This window comes from Harmonia axyridis, chromosome 1 (assembly GCF_914767665.1).
Source record: "Harmonia axyridis chromosome 1, icHarAxyr1.1, whole genome shotgun sequence".
Lineage (NCBI taxonomy): Eukaryota > Metazoa > Arthropoda > Insecta > Coleoptera > Coccinellidae > Harmonia > Harmonia axyridis.
The window spans coordinates 76,621,601-76,649,034 of record NC_059501.1 but is presented as its reverse complement, the minus strand read 5'-3'; the positions used below and the strand labels follow the sequence as shown (position 1 = coordinate 76,649,034).

At 35.9% G+C, this 27,434-nt stretch overlaps 2 protein-coding genes across 2 annotated transcripts in view; both read right to left on the bottom strand.

Moving 5' to 3' along the window:
- LOC123676444 (motor neuron and pancreas homeobox protein 1-like) overlaps positions 1 to 26,685 on the bottom strand; it is a 39,797-nt gene extending 13,112 nt beyond the window's left edge. Inside the window, exon 1 of the mRNA XM_045612327.1 lies at positions 25,886 to 26,685. Coding sequence (XP_045468283.1) covers positions 25,886 to 26,378 — 493 coding nt within the window. The 5' untranslated portion in view covers positions 26,379 to 26,685. The remainder of the gene's footprint in view (positions 1 to 25,885) is intronic.
- Positions 5,301 to 7,586, bottom strand: LOC123676436. The gene is made up of 2 exons (XM_045612316.1): positions 5,977 to 7,586; positions 5,301 to 5,359 (listed from the first exon to the last, which is right to left on the bottom strand). The coding sequence occupies exon 1, from the start codon at positions 7,106 to 7,108 to the stop codon at positions 5,999 to 6,001; it is 1,110 nt and encodes a 369-aa protein (XP_045468272.1). The 5' UTR covers positions 7,109 to 7,586; the 3' UTR covers positions 5,301 to 5,359; positions 5,977 to 5,998.
- Positions 26,686 to 27,434: the final 749 nt, after the last annotated feature.

Here is a 27,434-nt window from a genome sequence, read left to right as displayed (position 1 = left end):
CCCTTTCTAGCCGTCTCTCTATTAGCAGGTGACCATCTGTCGTTCTGTCACCAGCCATTTACCAGTTATTTATTTTCGACTTGTAGCAATTTATATCGTTAATATCGCACGGGCTTTGTGCGCGCGATGATGGCTGTTTGCATTTGCAATTGAAAGGGGAGGGGGAGGGTCGCACACAAAGAACTGAGCGGGCGACGCACTAGCGGCTAATTCTAATTCATTCTGTTTAATTTCGAATTTAAAGTGTTATAATTGCGCAGGATGGGGACACGAGTTTAAAGGCAGATGGCGTGGGGCGAAGGTGTTAAAGTTATGGATTAGGTATTAATTTTTTCGGTGTCGACTTTTTCGTGTTTGATTGTATAATTATCGGCTTTTGTCGTGTTTCTACAGAGCGGTCAATATTGGTGTGATGCAAGGAACAATTCTGGGACCTATTTTTTTCCATGGACTCTTTGTTAAGGGCAACTAACAAAAAAAAATTGAGAGGGAAGTTTTGTAATGTGAAAATGAAGAATATACTGACGTGAAACCCTTACGTCAAATAACCAAAAATTCGAAACAGAACAATCCATTTTCCAAAAGCTTTCTTTGGTTCAAACTATATTACATCAGAAAAAATTTAATCATTTTATTTTTATCAAAGCTACTAGCTGAACTTTTGGTTAGCTCACTTTATCGAAGAACTCAATAAACGCACCAACCTTCAATGAAATCTGACATATATATTCTGAGATATCGGAGTTTTTTTATTTTTTAATTTAACCATCCTCACGAAATTCTGCTTGAACTTTTGTTATACAATTTTTCAGTTGATTACAGAAGTTCAGTTAGGTTGGATGGATTATTCTATGAGCACAACTCCAGAACAATTGAATGGATTTTACCCATTAACGAACTTAACCGAGACATTTGGAGACTGAATCTAACCTGAAAATTTCAGGTCTCTTAAAACATTATGTTTGAGAGCTATCTTACATACGGCAGTCTAGACCAAATCAATCAATCAATCAAACTTACACTGAAGTAAAAACTTTCAAATCTATCTTATTGGGATTCGATATATATTCTTTTGATGGGTTAGATTCGAAAGGGATTGAAAGTCATTCAAAACATAATTTAAAATCTTTTTTCAATGCCTTCTTAAAATCAATGAATGAGAGGATAAGTTAGATCTAGCAACCAATTTTGTCAATATTTCCGTGGATATAACTCCTATTCGCTATTTTGATGAAATCTCAACCTTCACCTTCACAGCAGATTCCACACCTAATTCGAAAATGATTATTCCACCATATGACTTATTGGTATTCCCAAAACCTTTAATGACTTTATCAATCGACACCAGTCGCAAGGATTATCAGTTATCACGTTAATTGGAAAAAGCAGCTTTACCGGTAATCATTCGAGGGAATTAGGATTAATAGAAATGAAAACATATTAGGTATACCTAATAATTATTTATCGACGCATATTCAACTGATGCGCAAAATATTGGTATCAACAGTTTATGTTTTCAGAATCGTTACATATCAAATCAATCATCAAATCAATGTTTATCACCTAGGGGGTTCCACAAGGGAGCGTTCTAAGACCAATATAATTTGACATATCTTATAATTTAAGCAAGATAAGTCAGTGGTTTTCTTGAATAGACTTCCATTGAAAGTTTTAGCAAATTTTCATATTCTGTCATTTGTTGCTTCACAATTTACCAAAGGAAAACAAGCATTGTAATCACTTTTTGGGACGAAAAATATGTTTAGTTTCCGATATCAAAATTTACAGTGCAACGAAGCAATGTCTTGATAAGTGTTTAAAAGGTGGTATGCTGAACGCTGGTCGTTCGCAAAATGGTGTATAATGGGAAAAAAGGACTGATAATAAAACAATAACCGCATATGTCATCTGTCATGACCCCACTGACGTATAAGTATTTCGTTCCACACCATCGAATAAACAAAGTTCTTTCTCTTTTTTGGACTGACACCGGGTAATCGCGGTTTATCTAGGTACACCATTACATCGATTGCAATAAATTGTTTATGACATTACGTCAAACTGATGCGAGCTGACTGTTTACTCGTCAAACTAAGCGGTTGTCAGGTGTCAGTCAGTATTAGGGTGGAATGCAAACGACAGACACTAATTGGACGATTAATACCCGTTTCATTATCACTTTTATGACGTCTTAATAATCATGATTGATTTCGGATAGGCGTGATTTATTATGTTCGATAAAGAATAGAACAGTAGGAAATCAACATTGTGGTTCTTAGTAAATAAAAGTTGTAAATTTAACACTAGGAGTGGTTTATCTTATCCATACCGATTTCCATTCATTGTGTATATTACTATTATTTTATTATTTTTTTTTTAGTTTAATTTTTGATCAAGCAGAACGTTCGATTTAGTTCAGCTACTTTGTATAATTTCGATAATACTTGAATATACATCGCTTTACCAATCGTAGTAACCACATCGATATCCATGTACAACAATACACAATTTAATAGGATCGTAAAGTTTTAACTTTTATCAATTTGTAATTGCTCAAAAATTATACAAAATACATCAGAAATAGAAGTTCTATTCGAATTAGGTACCTCGCGCTATTCTAAAGTTTTTTTCAATAAGAGGTTTCATTTTCAATAACCCGCTATCTGGGAGGCTGTCATTTTTGAACCTGTCATCCTTTGATTTTTGGCTAGTGAAATAGCCATTACTAAAAATGTACTCTTGAACTTCTCAAAATTCGTGTTGAAGTTTGATTTTTCATGTTTTTTTTCTCATAGGTCCTTCTCTTCACAAGATATTTAGCTTATATTTGGCGGTATAGGTAATTATTCACCAAATATGTAGCGAAGTTTAATGAAGATTCAATAAACTGATATAATCATCAAAAAACTAGGATTACAAGAAACACACTGTATCTCGAAAACAAAGGGTTTGCGGACCCATGTTTATAGGATTTTTTTTTCTTAAAATTATCCAAGGAATCTGCCATTTTCATTTGTACCACCAATTAAGGAACACTCTGTATAGCCTGATAATTTTGAAGTCTTACTTAGTCAATTACTTCATAACAGCTCCAGGAATTCCCCTATTATTAGAATGCTTGGTCGTTGTAACAGTTTCAAGGATCTAGTGGATGCAATTGGTCAGAGCCACGAATATGTCAAAAGATGTTTGGGTAACCACTTCAGAGGTATCTCTACTTAATTGATCGTTTTTTTTTGTTTATTTTCGCTGAATCATTTTTTTCCCTTTTTTCAAAGAAAGATCACAAGTATTATGAAGAATAAATTGTTTAATTGAATATCAAAATTTTGTTCTTTTTTTTTTGTTTCTATGTAGGTATTTGCACTTTCCCTTTTTTAAAGAAAGATCACAAGTAGTTATGAAGGATAAAAATTATTCAATTGAATATCAAAATTTTGTTCTTTTTTTTTGTTTCTATGTAAGTATTTGCACTTCTGTGAATCAATGTTAATTAGTGGACATTGTTTTGGGTATTAATTTACCTGTATATGTTCTTGTTATGAATAAATAAATAATTAAATAAATAAATAACTACTTGCCTCCACATTGAAAAACTACTACTTGACTTGGACTTGAGTTGATTTCAAGTCAAGCTTAAGTGCAGTAGCTTGAATATCAAGCCAAGCCATGAATCCCTATATGTGACGCTGACAGTTGTCCAAATTCTACTGTCAAAAATTCATTTAAGTGGACTTTTTAAATGATTTTGCAAGTTTTTTTCGAAAAACCTCGCGCTACTCCAAATATCAGCAAAAGATAAGTAAGAATCACAGATCAGGGCCGGATTAAACTCTTTTCCGCCCCTAGGCCAAAAACAATTTGCCGCCCCTATGAGTAAAGAGAATTTTAAAAATTCAAATTTTTTAAATACGTGATTTTCGCAGAAGTTGATAAAGACAATTTTCTATCTGGAAATAAAACAATCTAATGTTTCAGAGTTATATTTCATAGTAAAAAATTACAGCTTTCATAATCAAACTAATAATGGTTTTCTTCTTGCCTTCTTTTCCGCAAATTGTTGCAACACAGCTTCGAAGTCTAATTTTTTCAACAATTCAGCTTCAATGCACAAAACGGCCAGAGAATTCAAACGCTCTTGAGACATGCTAGATCGCAAATAGGATAAAATTCGCTTCAATGCTGAAAACGACCTCTCTGCTGAACAGTTCGTTGCAAAAGTGCATAAAAACATTCTAATTGTAATATCGATGTAGGGAAACACTTGCACTAAGCTTTTATCACTTCTAATGAAGGTACTCATCTCGTGTAGAGTTTTTGGAGGTTGTTCTAACTGTGCTAAGTAGGATTTGAAGTGCAAACATTCATCGTGGAGTTTTTCATCTAAATCCTGAGGAAAACTAGAGATGAGATTAGTAACCGCTACTCCTAATTCTTCAGAACTAATCGATTGCAGTTTTAATAAAAAGGAGAATTTCGCAGCAAAACCCTTGTAGCAATTTTTACGTTGATTCAATTCTCTTATTAGATAGTCAATTATAACAAGATAAACCCCTACTCTGAAGTTTTCCCTCCCACTCAAAGCAGTATGTCCCACTCGAGTTTCATCAGCAGGAACAGTTCTTGTTGTGGCTCTTCTTTCTTCACTTCGATATTTCTCAAATCCAGAATTGATCTTCGCTCTCTCCTCAAATCGATCAAATTGATCTCTTAATCCTAAGATATAATCAACCAATGACTCATAATACAAAACTACTTCATCTATACCAATGCCAACTTTCTGTATTGCTTCGCTCACTTTATCAAATCTTTCCAAAATTGGACTCCATACAGCGAACATTATTGCGGTTTCCAGAGATGTTAGCTTGATTTTCAATCCTTTTGCTTCACTCCCAGTCTTAGACCTGTCCCGCTCATCAATTTCACTCAAAGCTGCGACAACTTCTTTCCAATTTTGGTTCATGCTGTTGCAAGCTTCATATCTCGCCGACCAGCGAGTTGTAGATAATCGTTTCACTGAAGGGCCAGTCAGATGTTTCATTAGTATCCCCAGCGAGCAGTCGAGATTGAGAAGAAAACGTAAATATCCTGAAGAAGTGAGAAAAAATTCCGAGATGCCTTACACGATCCAGCAGCGTGTTCTCCGACGAGGTTCAGCGAATGAGCCGCGCATGGGATCCAATATGCCAAAGGAGAGATTTCTTTTATTTTTGCTTGCAGTCCAATATACCTGACATATTTGCCGCATTGTCATAGGATTGACCTCTACAATTCGCAAAATTGAAATTATGCTACTCCATCATCTTAATAACAGCGTTATAAAGGTCTTCAGCCTTGTGTCCCGGATTTGGTATAAATCCTGTGAGTAAAATTACCTAAGTTAGTACCAAATTATTCAATGAGCTCATAAAGATAACTATTTTTCACCCTAGTAAATATCAGTAATTATGTGTGAGTAGAATACTAGATTTTATCCACGACTTCCTGGGTAAAATTCGAATTAATCTGCATTTTCAAAAATTAGAGTAGTTTCCAAAGCGATGACAACATTTTCTGCGTTCGCACTGAAAATTGCAAGCTCAAAATGAAGTTCAAAATTTTCACGTGACATCGATTCCATCAGTAGCCTTTTTTTTTACCGCGCTGATAGCTTGGTGGTTGATCTTACTGTCAGTCAGTCTATCACGATGCTGATAAGTTATTCACTGCTATAATTCATATGTGCATATTATAGAATAGTCGTGGACAAGAACAATTACATTGCATAAATCAATTCAAATTTTCAATTTTATGTCAAAATTATTATAATATGTAATGAATTTGTTATTTCAAACGTTTCGATCATTAATCGCTCTTACTAATAAACTGGAATTGATAAAATAACTACACTTAAAAACATTTTTTGAAAGTAACATCATTTCAGTATTGGTAAATGAGAAAACATTAAGAAAAAAATACAACTTTTCTCAATCTTACCTTAAAATCTTTCCACTGGTTTTCATTCTTCTTTATTATAGCGAGTAATAAAAGCCAGTTGATCGGTATGCGTTATATCTGGTGTGGAGTCTACGCTTATTGAATAGTATTTGGCTTCTGTAACTTCCTGATCAATTGATTTTAGAACTTCTGTAGCCATAATTTGGATAATTTCTTCACAAATCGATGATGACAAGTAAGAGACGTTCCCTCTGCCTTGATTTCCGTGCTTTTCAATGTGATCAGCAAGAAAAGGGTCAAATTCAGCTAGAAATTCTAATAGCATCATATAATTGCCATTATGTAGACTACCAAATACTTCCGTCGAACCCCTGAATGAAAGTCCTCTTGATGCCAATGCCTTGATCGCTGCAACAACTCTCTTTAAAACTTCTCTCCAGTACTGTACTTCCCGCTTGTATTCTTTAACATGAAGTGCATCTACCTGGCCAGCTGCTTTTTGCCTTTGGAGTAAAATTAGGACACAATTTTTGTGATTCTGTGAATTCTCGTGCTGTTCAATAGTAATAGGATTTTTCCAATCATTAAATCCGGTAGATGCAAATGGACCTTTTCCATTGAATAAACGGCATGGCAGAAAGTAGAGACGTCCTGTGCTGGCAGAGTAAATCAAGAAATCGCGAGTGTGAGTCTCGGCATTTTTCAATCGGGTTTTAAACAATCCTTTCGAACAATATCGAACGCGATCATTGTAATTCCTTCTTGAAGCTTCAAAATCTAATAAATCAATATTTTGTTTAATTCCACGATTGATAAAATTCTGCCTCAACTCCTCTGTTATTTCATCCCACAGAGCTGGATCATAACTGAAGTTATCTGAACTGCCGCTAATTTCTGGAAAAGCTTTTTTCGGATTTTCACAAGATTCCACTTGTTCCGGAATCTCCATAATGCTTTCAGCTTTGTTTGATGTGTTGTTACCACTTGTTGAAGGTTGATCGAATTCTTGTTGAATTTCACTCAGCTCTGTCGAGTCCACTTTTTGTTTTTTATCACCTTTTTGTAAAAAGGTGTCAATCTTGGGAATCTTCTTCACCAGTTCCTCATTTTTTTCTGATCTTTCCTTTGCTCGTTTTCTATATTCACAACCACTTTCACGTTTTCTTGACATTGCGAAAAAAAGAATGAACAAGTAGATCTGAAGATAAGTTCCCACAAAATTTATTTATACTAAAAATTGCACTAGTAATGTTTAAAAATTACTGGCGACAACTCTATAGTGGTTAGTTCTCGATTCTGAGTGTATTGCATGGACGGAAAAATAGGACTGACGAGCTGCCAGTGCCGATTCCGAAATTCACGCAAAAAATTTAACTAGTTACTTGCATCCATTGAAAATAATACCTACTAGGGCAACTCATCAAACGTGCCGCATTCATATTTTAAATATTATGCCAGTCCTCTGATTTCCCTGACAGTAATCCGTGTTTTATTAGTAGCAATTACAATTTACGATAGGATAGGTTTTCCACGTTCTCTTTGATGCGCTTAACCGCCGACAGTGCCGACTGCTGTTCGGTTTTAGGGCGGCTCCTTTGATTTTCAGATTACCGAGGGGTGTGAAAAATGCAAAAATATTTCTATCTTCCATTCAAAAGAATTATACATTGGTAATGAAAAAATGTGCGAAATTTTCGAAGATGGCTATTTCTACATTTTCGTAGAGGAGTTGAAGAATTTTTTTTTATTCACCGAAAAATTTGCCGCCCCTAAAATTGTGCCGCCCCTAGGCCATGGCCTATGTTGGCCTAGGCGGTAATAGGGCACTGTCACAGATATCATCGCACCATCGAAAATGTTCTTCTTCTTACCAGCAGCACCGCCGACTTATCGAACGGAATCCAAATTCCAGCCAGACGAATAATATCGGACGGAATATTTCCGTGATAAATCAGAAAGAAAAACAAACCCGGGGAAAGAAAGGGGGGATCTATTTGAATTTTCACCATCTAGACTGAAGACGTGCCGCTCTAATATCGTCGATTTGTACGCATTAAGCCCGGTCCCCCCGTTCGCATTCCGCTCGTAAATATCAGAAAGCAATCGGAGGAATCGCTGGAGAGCCTTAAAACATGCCATCTACGATCATCGTTAACATCCATTCCGCTGATTTAGTGCCCCCGCTATTTCTCCCCGGGAGCGTGGAGGGGCCCTGATCTGATTGGTCGATTAAATCAATGCCGGAACTTTTCGGCAGTTTTGGAATGGAGGACAATGGAAGTTTTTTTTCATCTCGTTATTACTCACTCATTTCGATTATTGCGTTTTTGAATTCGGTTTCATTAATTGATTTTTTTTTAAATATCGAGATAAAAATGAGTTAAAACATCGTGGAAAATTTCATGTTGATCGTATATCCATAATTATAGAAAATTCAAGATGAATATCGAAAAGAATGAGGAAAGGAGTGAAGTTAAGTCCATTATAGTCTCGGTGCCGTCTGAGTTCAGGCCAGCATGGTCAGGTATCGACGACCTCCCCAGTCTCGGCTGAAATGGTCCTATACAAAATTTGAACCATGATAGTTGAAGAGATGATTATTTTCGAAATGTGAGTTGATAATCTCACGAAAGAGGAAATATAATACGAGAGGACCAAGGCACTTTTGGAAGAAACAAAGTGATTAATGAAATTGTGTAGAAAGTAGGTACTCTAATTCTTTTCTTTTAAGGCAGTAATTGTATCGCATAATATAATTGAATTTTGAAGCATATATTTAAAAACTGAGTTTAGACTTCCAGCTTGTGTTTAGGACCACAGAACAGTATATTATATAGGTATATATGGCGAACACGCGCAAAAATGGCGCATAAATGAGCAAGCACTCAAAAGCTTCTCACTCCACTTCCTCATTTTAGTAATTATGCATAAAGCGAAACAAAATAAACTAATTTTAAATAAACGTCAAGTTTTAACAGTCAGGCTGAAAAGTTCGTAGGCTAACAAAAAAAAAATTTTTTATAAACGTTCAATATAGTAGCCTTCGAGGTCGATAGAACGATTATAGCGGTCATACAATAATTCGATACCATTCTTATAATAGATTTGTCTTTAATAGATCCTAGTTTCCATTTGTTGTCAGTACAGTTCCGAGTTAACAGTTGTGCCGTAGGCGAGCAGCTCATAGTAGATAATTACCTGCCAATGCTACGAAACACACAGCAAAACCTTCTTGGCCGTCAATCCTAGCTTGGCCACCGTTTCCGCCGGTTCACTGCATTTCTACCACAACCGTTTTCGCTTGACGTTGTCGTCAGTAATCCATTTTTCATCAGTAACCAATCACTTCAAAAAGTCGCAGATGGAAATTCTTTTTATGAGGGTCTTTGCGTTAACTCGTGTAGTACCCTTACATCGAGCTTCTTTTTGGGACTAGCCTTATGCAAATGATTCCAAAAGGTTTTTTGTGAAATCTTTCGCTCTGTGGCAATTGAAACAATGTTTATATGACTGCCAGACTCGACGATGTCTATGATTTTATCGACATTTTCAACAATTGGCCTTGCAGTGCGTGGTGCATCTTCGACATCGAAATTACCGGAACGGAAACGACGTAACCAAAAATGATCGTGATCGGCTATTGCAGTATCAGAACCATAAAAACTGTCTGGCTTGCATTTTCGCTTTATCAATGAAAAACTGTGAAATCTAGCGTATTTTCGCTTAGCTAGTGTCCCTCTTTGACGAGCGCTCAAACACAACTGAGTCAACTAATCACCAAACTGTCACAAAAGTTTTTGCAGTACAAAATCTCATCTTTCTAATCTAGTGGAGAAGATCGAACTTATACAACGTGAGATACAGATAACTGAAGCCATCTCTTGGAAAATGGAATAATGGATTATCTTGTTTTTGTTGCTGCTTTTGAAAAATGTCAAATTTTGAAAATGATTAATCCTTATCTCAGTAGTTAATTCAATTTTGGTTGATGTTTGCTGTGTGATTTATTGGCATAAGTGCTTTGATACAAGATTTCGCTTAAAGTTAATTATTTGACTATGTTAATTTATTTTCTCTTGTATTTTTATGAATGATTATGAATGATTTTTATTTTCTGTTTGAGATTGAGTGGAATAGTGTAAGCTAGACTTCACCTCGTTACTCATTGTATTTTATATAACAGTAGGAAATGAAGGCACTTCAACATAACTATTATTATACATATAGTATTGAATAAGTGTTTATGATACATATTAATATTCTGTCGTTAAAAACGTGATCAAATTACACAAAAATTCCAAACAGCCCGATGAAAAACATACGTCCCCATAATTTCCCAAATAATCGGTCAGTTATAGTCGAAATAAAATGCCATATCAGTAAAAACTCGAGTGCGGCCATAACTTAAGCGGCGTTCTTGTCGAGAAATCCGCGGTCGTAAAGCGGACGTGCGAACGAGGCTTTATATTTACGACGGCAATGATCCGGCTGATTACATTAAGTGGGCAAATTAATTTCCTAAATAAAATAACACTCGTTTAGGGAACCCCTCCTGCTCTCGGCCGGCCAACCATCAAATATCCACCCTGGTAATGGCAGGGGTGGATTCAGACCCTCGTGCCGTATGGTCAGGATCGGGATTGATTGGAAATGTATGCGAATTCACGGTTTTTGGGGAGGTTTATGGTCGGACGAAACCTTTCAGCGGTTATTGGATGAATATATTACCTATTTGTGCTAGCGAGGACTAATTTGATGGTATTACAAGTTTGATTAGTGCTTGGTATGGTGGAAAAATTTTTAGGACTCAAATTAGGAGAAGTTGTTTTTTCGTACGTTTGTTTTCAAGGAAAATTTTGCCGAAATGCTTGTAATTTTCAGCAGAAAATGACTTAATTAAACTAATGAAAATACATTTCTGACCATCCAACTGTATATATGAAAAATTTCGAAAAAAACTTACGCTGCCCTAAAGATGGGAGAGAGTAGTGTCCAGCGATGGACAATACTTTGAATCATAAATGTATAAGCAGTTTTTTACAATAAAACCTCGAGATTTGGAAAAAAACGCCTATGTATATTCTCATAATTTATAACGGGTGTTTTTTTTGAGGTATATAACTTTAAGTTGGCATTACTGTTCAAGATGGCGATCGATTTGACAGCTGTCAAGTGATTTATTCTCAGTTTGGTTTGGCAATTCATCATGAATATCATGACTCACGCCTGAACAACGCTTGCAAATAGTGCAATTTTATTTCGAAAATAATGGTTCTGTGCATAATACGTATCGCGCACTACGTCCATTTTATTTTGTTTAGCGATGAAGCGCACTTCTGGTTGAATGGCTACGTCAACAAACAAAACTGCCGCATTTGGAGTGAAGCTAATCCTCAAGTGTATGTCGAAACACCGTTACATCCAGAAAAACTTACTGTTTGGTGCGCTTTATGGGCTGGTGGAATCATTGGTTCGTACTTCTTCAAAATAATGATGGTCAGAACGTTACAGTCAATGGTGATCGCTATAGAGTTATGATTACTACCTTTTTCATTCCTGAATTGAACAACCATGATGTCCAGGAGCTGTGGTTCCAACAAGACGGCGCAACATGTCACACAGCTCGTGCCACAATCGATTTATTGAAAGACACGTTTGGTGACCGACTAATTTCACGTTTTGGACCTGTGAATTGGCCTCCAAGATCTTGTGATTTAACACCGCTAGACTACTTTCTGTGGGGCTATGTAAAGTCATTGGTCTATGCGGATAAGCCACAAACCCTTGACCATTTGGAAGACAACATTCGCCGTGTTATTGCCGATATACGGCCACAAATGTTGGAAAAAGTCATCGAAAATTGGCCGTCCAGATTGGACTACATCCGAGCCAGCCGTGGCGGTCATATGCCAGAAATCATATTTAAAATGTAATGCCACAAGATTATCTTGCGGATGAATAAAATTCATGTCAATCGAATAATCTATCGTTGTTTTATTGCAATTTAAAGTTCTATATCTCTAAAAAAAACATCCTTTAGTTTCATCAAAGCTCTCCAGGACTGGAGTTCATCCATCGATCCCCAAACCGATATTCGGGCCGGTACCTCTCTGGCGCCGTCATCTCGGATCAGGCTCGGGGCTCAAAGCGGCGAGGGCGAAATTAGGGTGTAGTTAAACGTATTAGGATATTAAATTATCATGACAATGGCGCGCAATCACCGGCGGTCCCCGGCACTGATAAATACCGTGCAAACATACGGCCCCTTTGGCCACAGCAGGTTTTATGCGCAATATGCTGACAAATCGTCGGGCAGACACTTTCCACAACCATGAATAATCGAATAAACTGCCAACTGTATATATGCCAACTATTTAAGACAAATGGAAGCTGGATTAGCCGAATTGCGAAAGCGGGGATTGATCGCCACGTCATCTGGTGCGCGTTTTACGTTTTATAGTTCCTACTTTAGTTACGTTAGAAGATATTTGTCAAGAAGGTCTGCTACAGAATATTTTTTATTTCGATTTAAATACTACTTATTGATTCATAAAGTATACGTTGAAATCGGAATTGAAAATTAAATGACAATATTGATAATTTTTAATTCGGGAAATTGAAATTGTTTGGCTATGAATTTTTCGCTGGAGAAGCTATTCTGAAGGGAAACAATTGTAATTTATAGAATTAAAAAATATGAATATAATATTTATATAATTTAATGTTTATATTAAGTTGCCTCCATTAAGTAGACTCATTTGACCTTTATAATTTAAAGTAATCATTTATTGATTACAGTCAACTTGAACCAAAAGATAAAATTAAACTCTCTAAAATTGTTATTTCGATTATAAAATCGATTTGTCTACCCATTTCACAGAAGAGTAAGAGAAAAGATCTATGACTTCTTGTTGATATTGCTATGTCTGTAAATCCGTACCAGACAAACAGTTTCTTTCAGTTAACCTACAGTGCCAACTGCGAGTTGGTGAAATTAATATACAAGCTGTAAATTTATAAATTCAGTTTTTTTAATTTTAAGACTCTGATGAGGAAAAGTTGTAAAATACAAAAATTACGAAACGTACGTGTGTCTTTATGTTAATTTAGTTACTAAATTAATTGAACCTCCACTTATTCCGTACAGTTTTGTATGATTTATTTTTCTTTTGGATGCTTTTTTATTTAATTAATTTTCAAATTTAACTCATATTTCATCAATCAACAAGGACTATTTAAATTGAAAAAAAAATCAGAAGCAGGCCTCCTTCTTTAAAGACAGAGTCAATTCAATAATTTGAAATTGTTATGTTCATTTTTCGTATTAAGTATCTATCTATCACTCTGAGACATCAAAAATGCAATACCAATTTTTTTGGTTAAAATTGGCAGAACTTTTCAAATAGTAAAAGGTTTAAAAAGTTGAGGTACTAAAATTTGACGTTTTATTTGTTGTTACAATCGATATTATTTGATATATTTCTTGAAATTTCAAGTCGATTTCGGTATTGTTTCGGTTAAAATTCTTTTGTTTTATGTCTTTCGTTCCGTTTTGAGTCTGAGATTATGACTATAGTGCGACAACGTGAAAATAATAGATAAATGAGTGAATTCGACAGAAGTCGCAGGTGTTTTTTGATTTAGAGAAATTACTAATCATCTTAACAATAAACAATCCTCTGAAGTAGATGTTATCAACCATAAAGAGGATCTACTAGAACATCGTAGACAAGGAAGTGGACGACCAAGACAAACGAATGAGATCTTAGTCATAATTTTTTTTGATGGCATTGAGGACCAATTTTCGAGTAAAAGAACAATCGCCAAGAGTTTACCGTCGAATTAGAACTTTTGGCTTGCTGTCCTATCGACCACATTATGTGCTTCCGCTGATGGCTTGTCATCGATAGCAACGTTTAGAATAGTTTATCTTTAGAATAGATTAGTCTTCAGTTACGAATATCTATTCTGGATGGGAATTTACGATGCTTGCATGATAGTCAGGCGTGTCTTCATCTTTTGTTCAATTTCTTTGAAATTTTGATCAATTACTACCTCTGACTACTATTCCTACAGAATATTCTGTAGGGCAGCCTGCTAACAGATTTCGTAAAATATTCTACGATAGCGATTTCATTAAGGTATTTGAAGTTAACGTCCGGTGATTTCTTCGATTTTTCAATAATTTAAAGCTCATCTTAGGTAGATTTTAATTCTAAAATTGTGATAAGAAGTACTGAAGGTAATGGTTTGGTTTGACACACAGGCAGTATTTTTTCCTTGTACGTCGAACAAGAAGGTTCATTTTTTTTGAGCGTTTTGCCTTTTACTTCGTGACTTCTATTTGATCAGGTAGGGCTGCTGGACTAGGATCAAATAATTTTCTATTATGGGAATTGGTGAACGATGGTGAAGAAGATAGGACGTCTAGTATGAGATATCCAACGTACATTACTGTTTGGACAAGACAAGAATCATGAAATTGATGAATATTGACAAGATTCAATTCACCATATTTCTTCGGATAATTAACATCCGCATTAATTCATTATTTTTTTTATATTCTAGAACTGAAAGAGAAGGTATTGAACATCCTGCTCGACATCCTGCACATCAGTTCTGTGTCTCCGCCTGAACTCGAGCGACGCGCAACTACTTATGTTGAAGTTGAAGTATTCGTTCAATTTCCGCTGTTACTTAGGATCTATTATTCTCATTCATACAACTACAGCTTCATCTCAAATTATCAATGCCTTATGTTGCAGCTCTATTGAATCAGTTCAAGTAGCAATTCCTCTTCTTGTTGTTGAGAACACAACTCATCGAAGAGTCTCTCATAGCTTTACCATTAGTTTAAAACCAACAAAATTCGCATTGAAACCAATCAAACCCCAATACCTAAATTTTCCCACACAGATTAACTGTAAGACATCTCTTGGAAGCAAATCGTTAGTGTACGACGCCTTTAAACTAAAATCGTCTCATATAATCATTGTTTTCAGAGGCGTACCCAACATCAACCAGCTCCGAAGCGTCTCCGTGCGGACATGACCTCTTGGATGGCAAAGCGCGTCAGTCGAAACCTCGGCAAGGAAATATCGATTTCACTAACGACTACAGCTTTATCTCAAATTAGCAATATTGTATGTTGCAGCTGTATCGAATCAATTGAGGAGGAATTCCTCTTCTTGTTGTCGAGAAAACACCTCAACCAAAACTCTCTCACAGCTCTACTATCAGTTCAAAACCCCCGAGGTTTGCATTGAAATCAACCAAATCCCAATACCTAAAGTTTCCCACACACTACAAGATTAACTGTAAGACATCTCTTGGAAGCAAATCAGTGTATGACGCCATTAAACTAAGTTCGTATCTTCTAATCATTGTTTTCGGAGGCGAACCGAACCTAGCCCATCAACCAACTCCGAGAAGCGTCTCCGTGCGGACATGACCTCTTGGTTGGCGAAGCGCGTCAGTCGAAACCTCGGCAAGAGGAAATATCGATTTCACTAACGACTACAGCTTTATCTCAAATTAGCAATTCCGTAAGCGGATGGCGTCGCCGTCGGAAAACAAAGAGTATGAAGTTCGCGAGAGGTAATCCGGTTAGCCGGCGGCTTCGGGATCCGGGGCCCGGAACAAAACATCGACAACACATTGCCGAGGAGATCTAGTCGGCTGCGAAAGGGATCTCCCAAATCGAGTTAGCTAATTGCGGGGGCAGCGCCAACGGCGGGGAGTGGGACGTACGGAAGGAAGGACGTCGAGTCTCGAAACAAACGGGCCTAATTCGAGGAAGATGGGAGCTGCGTCGCGGCGCTCTGCGTCCTACGTCGATTGTCGCTCTAATGACGGGGGCGGACGAGATAGAGGGGTTGGGGGAGGGTCGACGTCGAGGGGGTTGTTGGAAGGTGAGGGAGGTTGGTGATTTTTTATGGGGTGGTGGGGGGAGCTTGATTAGTCGGTATGCTACGGTGTTTTTTCGGGGGTGGTGTCGTTTTGGCGATGGAGTTTTTGTCGCTTGATGTACCTTAAATACCCAGTTATTATCATCAATTTATTTTTTATTATTATATCAACAGAAAAAAAAATAATAAATTAAAAGTATCCAAAATTACAACCCAAGAAAAAATATTCTTTCATCAAATTTTTCGTCATCTAAGTCTCATAGTTGGAAAAATTCAGCAAATAACCAGACTTAAAGCCGGTAAATCCGTTTTACCGACTTTAAGAACTAAAGGGTTTTCAAATACCTAACTGAATTTCATTTTAAATTACCCGTTATCTAGGCAGCTTGCATACTGTGACATTAGTGCTTCGCCCAAGAAGTGATTACAAAAACCCATATTTGTCGATTTCTCGTCGAGAATTGGGCATTCCACAAATGACATTTTGCATAAAGACCTAGATCTTAAGGTTTTTAAGGCCAGAACTCAAGGCGGTCGATCATCAGCAATGTCGCTGCAACCGTAACTTCCTCTTCACAATGAAATAAACATCCATTGATTTATCTTTAAAACTATTCGTTTTTTTCTCAATAGCAAAATATGAAACCTCTTATTGGAAAACCTTTTAGAAGTTTTAAGCAGCAATTAAGCAAATGTGTTTCATATTTTTAATTTAAAGCCTCGGTACTCTCAATATTTGACTATGTAATTCCATACAAAAATTAATTATTCATTCAAAACGAGACACCTTTGCGTTTTCAAATTTATTGATGAGTTTCAAATGGATTCAAAAGTCGAGATTGACAGAAAATCTTGTTATCATTTCGTTTATTAATTTAGCAATTATTATTTGATCTCAAAAATTTGAATATCTCAATCGACAATAAAGTAGTTGATCAAATAATTATAAAAATATATTAATATTGAAGGTTTTGGACAATAACTACTGTATTTTTATGGATATAACTATAACTATCAAAATAAACTAAATCGAGATATTCCTCTACCTACAACCTAGAAATAGTAAGCAGATTCCGTTCAACAGTTATGGTGTACTCTGAGACCAGAACGACAGAATTGATTATGACCTCAAATTTTTCACCAATAAAACCAAACCTTCAAACTCAAAATGCGAAAATTAGTCAGTTTGGAAAAATTATTTTTTCCCCGATTGATAGCAAAGTATTACTTTTCCTGCCTAGGTAGCAAAATTATTATTCTCAATACGAATAAAACATTTGACATTTTCTGACAATCAATATTTTTTGCCACCTCCCTTATTTCTGGAGGAGTGAGTACATCTAAGTCGCTATCACTTTCTATAATGTAAATATATTTTTTCCAAAAAACTGTGAGATATTTCATGGGTTTTCAAAAATCCTCAGGGGAAAAAAATATTGCTGGAATTGTAATAATTTGCAAATACAATATCCTACATATATCATTATAAACAATCGAAAAAAAATAATATGTTTCACTCGGCAACAAAGTAGATTGACTGCCTTGGCTGAATTCCTAAACTATCAGCCGCGGCAGTCAATCTACTACTTTGCTGCCTAGTAAAACAAATAAATATTTTCATCTCCAGAAACCTCTCATTCTCTATTCTACACACTTGATCCATATTTAAATTTTGCGTGTTTCACAATCATTGTTGTCTAGTCCAGGGTGCGCAACTGTTTGTATTTCCGCGGAGGGCGTAAGTCCTGATATGTATTTTAAACTGAAAACAATGCCATGATGATGCAAATTACAGTTCGTTGCAAAATCAGAGCGGGCACCGGAAAAATAACGCAGAACGCTCTTGATGAGCGCTAATCGAATCAAAACACAGGATGAGGACGGGACTTTCCGAGGGTTCGTGTTTCTCCCTGTTTACAGGCTGATTCCGGGGAGTTTTTCGGAGCGGAAAAATATCGCGTTAGTTTGACTAATTTTACTTCGTTCGGAATTTGTTTTTCGTTGTGAAGTTGATCAGAGATGTATATCGAAGATGCAAACATTGCAATTTTCACATAATTAACAATCTGCGCGCCCCTTTTTTTAGAGGCGGCAATTCGGCCCAGTTTGTTGGTCAATTTTTCATATTTCAACCTTGATTCTTAAAAACAACATAAGATTGTTCCGCTTCGCTGCGTGTGTCAACCTTTCCTGAGATACAAATCTCCGAACCACTTTTACATGACAGATCAAGCAATATAAACAAAATTCTCTAATACCCTCATTCAAAGAGGAATAAAATCATTTCACAAAGGCGAAGATCAACACTACCTTCGCTTTTGAAAGCCGATATTTATACATTCATCTTATTTTACGATTTTGCATTCGAAACTAGTTACATACTGTTAAATGTTCAATGTTTTAAGCTAGTTTGATGTTTAATTGAAGAGTGCTCGGTCTACCATAGTAAAACACATTTTTTTGGGAAAATTCGATTTTATTATTCAACATAGTTGGCTTCGAGAGTGATACAGCGATTATAGCGATCTTTCAACTTTTCGATACCATTTTTGTAATACGATTTATCTTTCGCTTCAAAATAGGTCTCAGTTTCAGCTATCACTTCTTCATTGGCGTTAAATTTCTTTCCAGCGAGTATTCTTTTGAGGTTTGAGAACAGGAAAAAGTCGCTGGAGGCCAGATCTGTCGAATATGGTGGATGCAGAAGCAATTCGAAGCCCAATTCAAGAAATTTTGCCATTGTTTTCATTGGTTTGTGATACGGTGCATTGTCTTGAAGAAACATCCACTTTTTTTCTTCAAATGGGGCCGTTTTTTAACGATTTCATCATTTAAACGACCCAATAACGCTATATAATAATGGCTGTTGATGGTCTGGCCCTTTTGGAGGTAATCAATGAATATTATACCTTGCGCATCCCAGAATACTAATGCCATAACCTTGCCAGCTGACTGTTGTGTTTTCCTCGCTTTGGATTCGGTTCATCGTGTGCAGTCCACTCAGCTGCCTGTCGATTGAACTCCGGTGTGAAATGACGAAGCCATGTTTCATCCATTGTAACATATCGACGCAAAAATGTAGGTTTATTGCACATAAACAGCTTCAAACACTGCTCAAAATCATTAACACGTTGTTGCCTTTGATCGATTGTAAGCTCACGTGGCACCCATTTTGCACACAGCTTTCTCATGTACAATTATTCGTGAATGATATGATGTACACGTTCAGATGATATCTTCACAATGTCTCGATCAACTTTACGGTCAAAGCCTCTTTTGGGCATCCACTGCGTTCGCCATCTTCGCTGCTCATTTCACCACGTTTAAACTTAGCATACCAATCAATGATGGTCGATTTTCCTGGTGCAGACCCCGAAAACTCTTCATCAAGCCAAGATTCTGCTTCAACTGTATTTTTTTCCTTCAAAAAGCAATATTTTTTTCAGCACGCAAAAATTTTGTTTTCATCTTTTTTCAAATAACAAAAGTAGCTACACTCACGACACAATATCTCACAAACTAATGAGAATTCATTGAGAATTGTAGAAGTTATGGCTATTACAAAGATCTGGGGATTGCAGATACACACACCGACATACAGACAATAAACCAAAATTATTCAGGATGGCCATCTCAAGAGTGATCACAATGCCACTATGTTGTTCTTATGTTTTTAAACAACATGAGGTAGCAATATTTTTCTTAAAGTTTCTAAGCGATAAATTTTCAAAAATATTTTTTGGCTTCCGGAAGATACCTTACCTAAGATCCAATATTCATCGCAAAATCGGAGATTTTCATAAAATCGGCACTATTCGATGTTAGAATGCCATTCTATTCAATCTGCTACCATATGAAAACGTCAATTTTATTCATCCAAAGGTAGATATTATGTATTAGTACCTATAACTATATGGCAGGTCAGAAGGTGGAAAGAGAATAATTCCATAACTTCAGTTATGCACACACGGAAGTGCAAGTAATCGAAGGATTTTCAAACAAACAACCCACAAACACATTCGCCGACGATCGATCAAACTACTCATATTTGTCACCGGCCAAATCTCCATCTAACCGTAATAATTCATTGATGGAACACGACTTTGACATATTAGGTACACGGTGTAAATTCAATGGAATAGTGTCACAGTATCTACCTACTTAATGAGGGTTTTCAACGTCTAGAAAACACTGCGAATTTCACACACAGATTCATCACTTCCACGTCGTTTAGTTTCTTCTGTGTTCACGTCACGGAATATTTTAATACATTTCTGAACAACGCTGCTTATTATTACAGAAGCAACTCTTTTTTACCACACAAAAAATATAACCTGACTGCCGGTAAGAAGCTTCAAGTGAAAAAATACGATAATCTCCTTAATTATGAGGCTAGGACCGGCATACCGGACTTTCTACATGTAGGGGCGCAAAACCAGTTAGTAAAACAAGACATTTTTGACATAAAAATATTTTCTTATAGTGTATTCGACTGGCTGCACCAGTGCAAATTAATTCCGAATATTTGTCAAGTTTATTACATAATTAACTCGAATTAATTCGCACTGGTGCAGCCAGTCGAATACACTAAGAGAATACTACTCTTTTTAGTAAATTGAAGAATTTTCAAGCGCCAATTTCAATTAAATCGAATAGGCGCTCGTAACTTGTTATAGAAATACAAATAGGTAGGTACTATTATAGATTTTTTTTAATCAAGTCAGTAATAAAACGTAGTACAGTTAACATCACATGAATCAATTTATTAAATATCAAATCAAAAAATATAAAAATAGAGGACGTCATTGAATATTGAAAGTTATCAGATTGAAGATTAAAGGTGAGCTCCATAGATATAGAGAAGTTTTTACCACAGAAGACGATTTCCTGGATAAAAATTTGAAGTTTTTGTGAAGATTGAAGAATGGAATAATTTATTCGAAAATAAAACACTATAGACGATCCATAACAATTGGCGCCCAATGTGGGGCTATTAATATTTCCATTACAGCATTGTTTTGAAAAACTCAAATCAAATATTAATACATAATTATTGAAATTGTATCATCAATGTATTTTAAAAATGGAAACAAGAAGTAAAACGAAGATTGGAGGATGAAGGGGATGAAGAAAATGCAAGAGAAAATTTGGAAATTGTTGAAGAAAATAGAAATGAACCGAATCTTTTAGATTTAATGAATGCAATGAAAGTTTTAAGGAGGATATGAAAGTTCAATCAACATATCATGCGAAAAATTTGGAAGACAATTTGAAAAAAAATTGAAGTAAATTAAGGAACAAATGAAGAGTCAATTAAGAAATAATATAACTAAAATGGTTGAGAAACTTGTGATAGATGGATGGAATTTAATAAAATGTTCAATACAAGGATAAAAGAAATACAAGAAGAATTTCCAACAAACGAAGAAGAAAAAAGTAAAAGATGAAAATTTGTGAAACAAGAGAGAAGATAGAAGTTCACAATATGATAGAAAGAAGAAATAATACTGAACTGAAAATTGAACAAACACAAGAAGAATTAGAAAAAATTGATTAAACGATGGAAAAACTGGGGGATGAAATAAAGATTTGTAAAGAAAAAATAATGAATATTGAACAACAGGAAACAGATTTCATAAAGAATATAAGAGAAGCAGTGCTAGAAGAAATGAACAGAAATGTAAAAATAAAAATACCCAATCATTTATTGAAGGCAAAGTGCATTATATTGATTAAAATGCTGTCTTCTTCTTGAAATAATGGCCTTTGTCATTTTCAAATGTTGGCTATAATTTCCATTACTTCAACAAGTTGTATAATCAATCTACATTACAATATGAAATAAAATCCATTACATGAAGACGATTAAGATCAATTGCAACTGTAGGAGTCATAAATTCAAAAAGAAGTACTCGAGTTATTCGACTTCATCATAAAAAGACCAAATCCCACTTCAATCTTTCGTTCAAGAAAACAAATTCGCCCAAAGACCAATTCACACTTTCTCCAACACAAAAGTCATTATGTACCCAAAACGCTTACTATACTTCAAGAATCTACTATCCGCCCAGTCAGCCTTCGAAAGGATGGCCCATTCAGAAAGTCAAGTGTCCATTCATAAAATCCACTCAATGGGACCATTTCACTCTCTAAACGGCCTAACTAGCAACAAATTTGGCTTGATCGATGCCGATAATGTTCTTTGGGAATCTGCACGCAGTGAAAGAGGACCAGGTGTTGTACCGGACAAAGTCAATCCCGGTATATACCAACAATAAACGTCAATTTCACGCCGGCGTATATTTTTTTAAGAACTCCACAATGCGTAACACGTCGATTTGTGTATCTTTTCTTGTTCCCTCCGGTCGTGTAAGTGGCCTTTTTGGAGTAGGCAGGGGACGTATGAATGAAGTTGCGCGTTTTTGGGACATAATACGCAATAATTCGCCGCAAATATCTTTTTGGTACCGAGGCGCATCTAATTTAGGATTCGGATAGATTTGAGGTTTATAACGTTCCCCTTTTCGGTCCGTTGGATGCTGTGAAAATATCGGTTCGTCCAGAGCACACTTCAGATTTTCTTTTGTACGTCGAGGACCACCGATGTTCGATAACTGACTTTACGAGATTGCTTTCTTCACGGTTTTTTTTTTGGAGTTTAAGAGTGATTCTTGAAGTGGGATTTTCGTAAGGCGTTAAATTGTGGATAATCGATGATTGATAGTGACCTGCTGGCAATTCTGCATCTGCAGTTTTGGTTGATTTTTGTTACCAATTGTTGAGTGTTCGTTCTCTGATGAATAGATCGCTCTATCATTTCGTCACATCGATTCGATCGATATAAGGGTTTGCATTTGCAAAATTACAAGTATCTTGCAGAATTTTATGTTGATCGCTTAAGATGAACCATAGAAAATTCAATAAGAATTACCCATAGAGTAATAAACATAGATAGAGGGAGTATACGCAATTTTTACATGTCCTCATCAACAAGGTTAGATTACGTTGTCGGATTGTGATATATTTTCAAATCCACAATTTTACTATATCTTTATGAATGTATATTATTTTGAATGAAATATATTTATTTGAGTGATTCCCGATTAAATATGCAAATTTGAATATTTGGAATCCGATATTTTTCCTAATTGTCGAATTTATAATAAGCAAAATATTTATTATTTTCTCTATCTACCTGCTGAAATCCAAGGTTTGGCAACTTTTGCTCTCCTAGTGTCATCGGATATTGTTTCACGTCGTTTGGCGCGCTTGAAGTTTGTTTTATGAATTTCTGATATATTTAGGTATTTATTAATATATTTTGAGTTAATATGAAAAGTTGATTCACTATGGGACATAAGAAGTGCATTCATTGTGGAAAAACTGTCGAATTAAGTGAAGTATCGTATCACTGATATGTTTTCAATTCCGCGCACTTCATGTAAAATTTGATAGGTCATGTAGGGGACAAAATGTGCTTAATGAAAATGACATATGATCCCTCTATCCATGTTTATTACTCTGAGGTATTAGCAAAAAAATTACCCATTTTTTCCGTGACCACGAAACCGAAGGATTTGAAATTTTGGGAGTTGATATGAAGTAACTATTCATTTCTAGCGCCGTCTGTGCAAAGTGACATAATCAGAACCATATTGAGCCATCGATAAACTTGCTGCTAAGTAATATTTTTACCATGAATGCTGGTGGAAACAACGTGCACTTGCACGAATGCTTTTCGTTAAAAAAATATTACTTTGCATTGTGTTTTTCTTTACAGGAAAAATTAAATGCCCGAATGGTATTTGAAAAAACTATTTCATGAGATCATAGTTACTTGGTATCAAGGGTATTGTTATTTTTGGTGGCATCAGCGGAAAGGTGCTGTCATACAGTTTTTCCATCTAGAAACCATTTTCAATTCAAAATTGAGCGTTTGTGATTGGTGAATATAATTGAGACTTGGGAATAGTTCAAAATAATTTTATCTATTGTATAGTTACCTTACCTATACCTATACATAGGTACATACTGTCATAGTACTTATACTATGATACTGTTCAATATCTTAATATAGATATCTTAAAAAGATATATGAATAATTGTTGTTTAAGGATTGATTTTAATATCTGATTCTATGAAAAAATGCAAGACTTTTTTTCTCATACATTAAGGAGAACTATAAGTGATAAGAAACATAAAGTATTCAAAATGATGAGCGTATCAAAGAATATTTTTTAATAAAGAAATTGAAGAATTGGACGAAACATATTTTAGTAGTTTCATAACATCCGAATCTAAATGAAATGCTATGTGATAACACTGATAACATATAGAAAAAAGTTCTATAGGTACTGATGCTTTACATCGAGTAATGTTTCGATGTTTGTTATGTAATTGTTATCGTTTAGTTTATTCAAAGATTATGGAGTATAGGTGGCAAATTCAGAGGACAAAATTATAATAGGATAACTTTCCTCATATTCGCTTATGGTGCAATTATTGTATTTTATTTGAACACTGCGGTGTTTTTGAAATACACATTTGTCAATCACTTTCAAGAACTCTCAAGTTCAAATTACTATACTGTGATGCAAACCGACACCAAACATTGTTTACATTCTTTTCCAGTATCTTCTTGAATTTTCCATGATTCTGATTTTTGATCAGCACGAAGCTTGATATTGTCATTTCATATACCCACCTTAAATCTCAACTATGTCGGTTTTGTGGGCACGCAAATATTGGGTAATTTTTTTTCGACATTCTTCTTGAATTTTCTTTGGTTCTGATTATACGACCAACATTGAACGAAGTTTGAAATGTTCATTCTATACATCTGAATTTAAATTTTCATCTCGATCGAGTCTGCTGTTTTGAAATTAACATCAAAATAATATTTCGAAAGGCCACATTCACGGAACCCTTAGTCAGATTTTCTCATTGACGAACTCAACGGCGGTATTCAACCTACTTCAAAAATTTTAAGTATTTAGGTATATCCTTTCGAAAGTTATCATGGAACAGAACCGAATTTGAGGATGAATTCATCATCAAATTTTATCCTTTGAAACCATATCTGGCTCAAAATTCGAAAATTACAAACATTGTGACAAAATGATAGAACGCGGAGAACAAGAGCTCAAAAACAACTACTAGAGAACTGAAACATGAAATGCTACGTAATAATAGATGATAGAATATAACGATTATTCCTAGAGAAATATTTCAGAGTTATACAGGAAATTTTTACCAGTTGTGACAGACACAATAACAAGTCTAAGATTAATGCTAAAGAGCTGTAAAAAAAATAAGCTCAATAACGAGAAGAGCACCCACTTGAACCCAGAAGCGTTTGCGCACTTGTTCAAATTCGTATTCATGTAATATTTTTGAAAGTGTTTTTGCATTAACCATCAATACATTATTGCTCAATCAACAAAGATACATGCCATGAAACATGAAATTATATGATAGTAATATTTTTCATTCAAATTTGTCCATTTCGGATTACATCGGTCTATTTATTGAAATTTACAAATTTACGAAGCTTTCGTTTATGCATAGTATGAATGGATAATATTCAGGGTATTCAATTTGAAATAGGAAAGATTCTGCAAATTTTCATTCACAAAATTTGGCAAGCTGTTTTCTATACTCTGTATATCAATGGTCCTTTTTAGATATATCGTTCAAGAGAGTAATTCATGTAAAGCATTCGACCGAACAAAAATTTTATAGGACTCAATATAACATTGTAATATCAAAATTCCGAGTGACAAATATTGAAAAAAAAACTGCCATGCTAAATATTACAAAAACCATCTATATTTTCGAAGTAAGGCTTGTATGAAATATATTTTATTTATAATGTTTTTCAAGTTCTAACGGAAAAAACAAAGAATCTATAATATACAGGGTGTTCAATTTCAAATAGGAAAGATCTCACATATTTTCATTTTATGAAAATTAGTGCTGCGTCTTTTTTCCCTCAACTCGACGCTAAAATGCTGGTGCTATTCATTAGTTTCACGACTTACCGCTCAAATCTGGAAACCTCGGATTAGGAAAATACATGCCGGTCCTAGCCATCAACCATTCCAACTGCATCGGATGCAACTGACCATGCGAAGCACCCACTTGGACCTTCTGACCCTCCATCCCATAGAACCCGGACGTGGACCCAGGCTGCCCCTGAAGATGATACCCATAAAATCCACCCCCATTCCCCGGTGCCGCTGCCGGATGAAAATGATTCAAAAGTCCCGGACGTGGTACGAAACCCCCGGTCTGCGGCACCTCCTCACTCCCCGGCGATATCGGCGGGCTAGGACTCCTGGTGGAATTCGAAGGAGACAAACTCCTTGAAGTGGTCGGACTCAACGGACGCTCGGCGTCGTTCTTGGACAACAACGCGTCTATGCAAAACGAACCCTTGCTCTCGTGTATCTTGGTGTCCATAGACCTCGACTGGTAAGACTCCCTGGACGGCAGCATGCTCGACGGTTCCTCCACAAAATGCGACATGTTCATATTCGTTACGTTGGTATCACTTAAATCACTCGGTATATCAAAGTCTTAACAATCAAACATCACAGTCCCGGTATAAGTGTCAATGGTGCGTGAGCGCTGTCATGCCCGTGGCGCAAGAGAGAAGTGGTGACAACCGTGTGTGAAACGGGTCGTTGATAAACTAAACGATTTGAAATGTATTATCTCGATAATATCGGGCATTACAGCAACATTAGACGATACATTACACTGGAACAACACGCGCTGCCTTTACTTCTAATTTGACGCCGCGCTATTGGCCGGCGCGGCGTTAGGTCCCGCCTCCAACCCCCGTGCGCGGTCCTGTTGCCCAGCAACCCCCTACGGTCGGTCGGGCAACTATAGGTCTTATTCGAGGGTGGAATAGAGGCTATAGGTTGCGGGCGTAACGCTATCGCGTATTTTCTAGTTAATGCACGGCATAGTTCGTTTGTGAAGTGCTCCATTGTAACGAAATTTGGCGAATTACATGCTCATCTGGGTGCCTTCGGATGAAGTTTGAAAAAGAACGGGAGGTTTATGCTGTTGTCCGGTTGGAAGATCGATCGTAAGGGTGGTTGTTTTTGTTTCGGAATGGGTTATCGAGGATTTTCGGATCGGGGGCGAAGGATTGAAGGTGTAAAATCTGTAGACCTTTTTATAGGGGGTCTCAAGTTCGACAATCGTCCATCAGTCCACAATATAATGTATTTTTATAGAAGAATTATGAATAATTTATTTTCAATTTTAGCTAACTATAGGTGGCTTTTAAATTAATATATCTATTACTTACATCAATCTTCAAGTTCAACATAGAATCTCTGATACGTCTGTTAACTTCACTCAAAATCTCCCAAAAAATCGTTACTCATTTCAAATGTTGGTTGCCCATCCAGAAACAAATATCCAAGACTAGATTTCCAATCACATAAACTTGAATTACATGTATTTTCGATGTTCTCCTACTTACTTACATACATAATGCCATCGAGATCTGGTGAAGAGTTTGATAAGTTGAAATCTGAAAAAAGAAAATTGTTAATTACAAGATAAAATTGT

Coding starts and splice junctions, on each gene's coding strand:
- LOC123676436 (XM_045612316.1), bottom strand. CDS start 7,108: ATGTCAAGAAAACGTGAAAGTGGTTGTGAATATAGAAAACGAGCAAAG.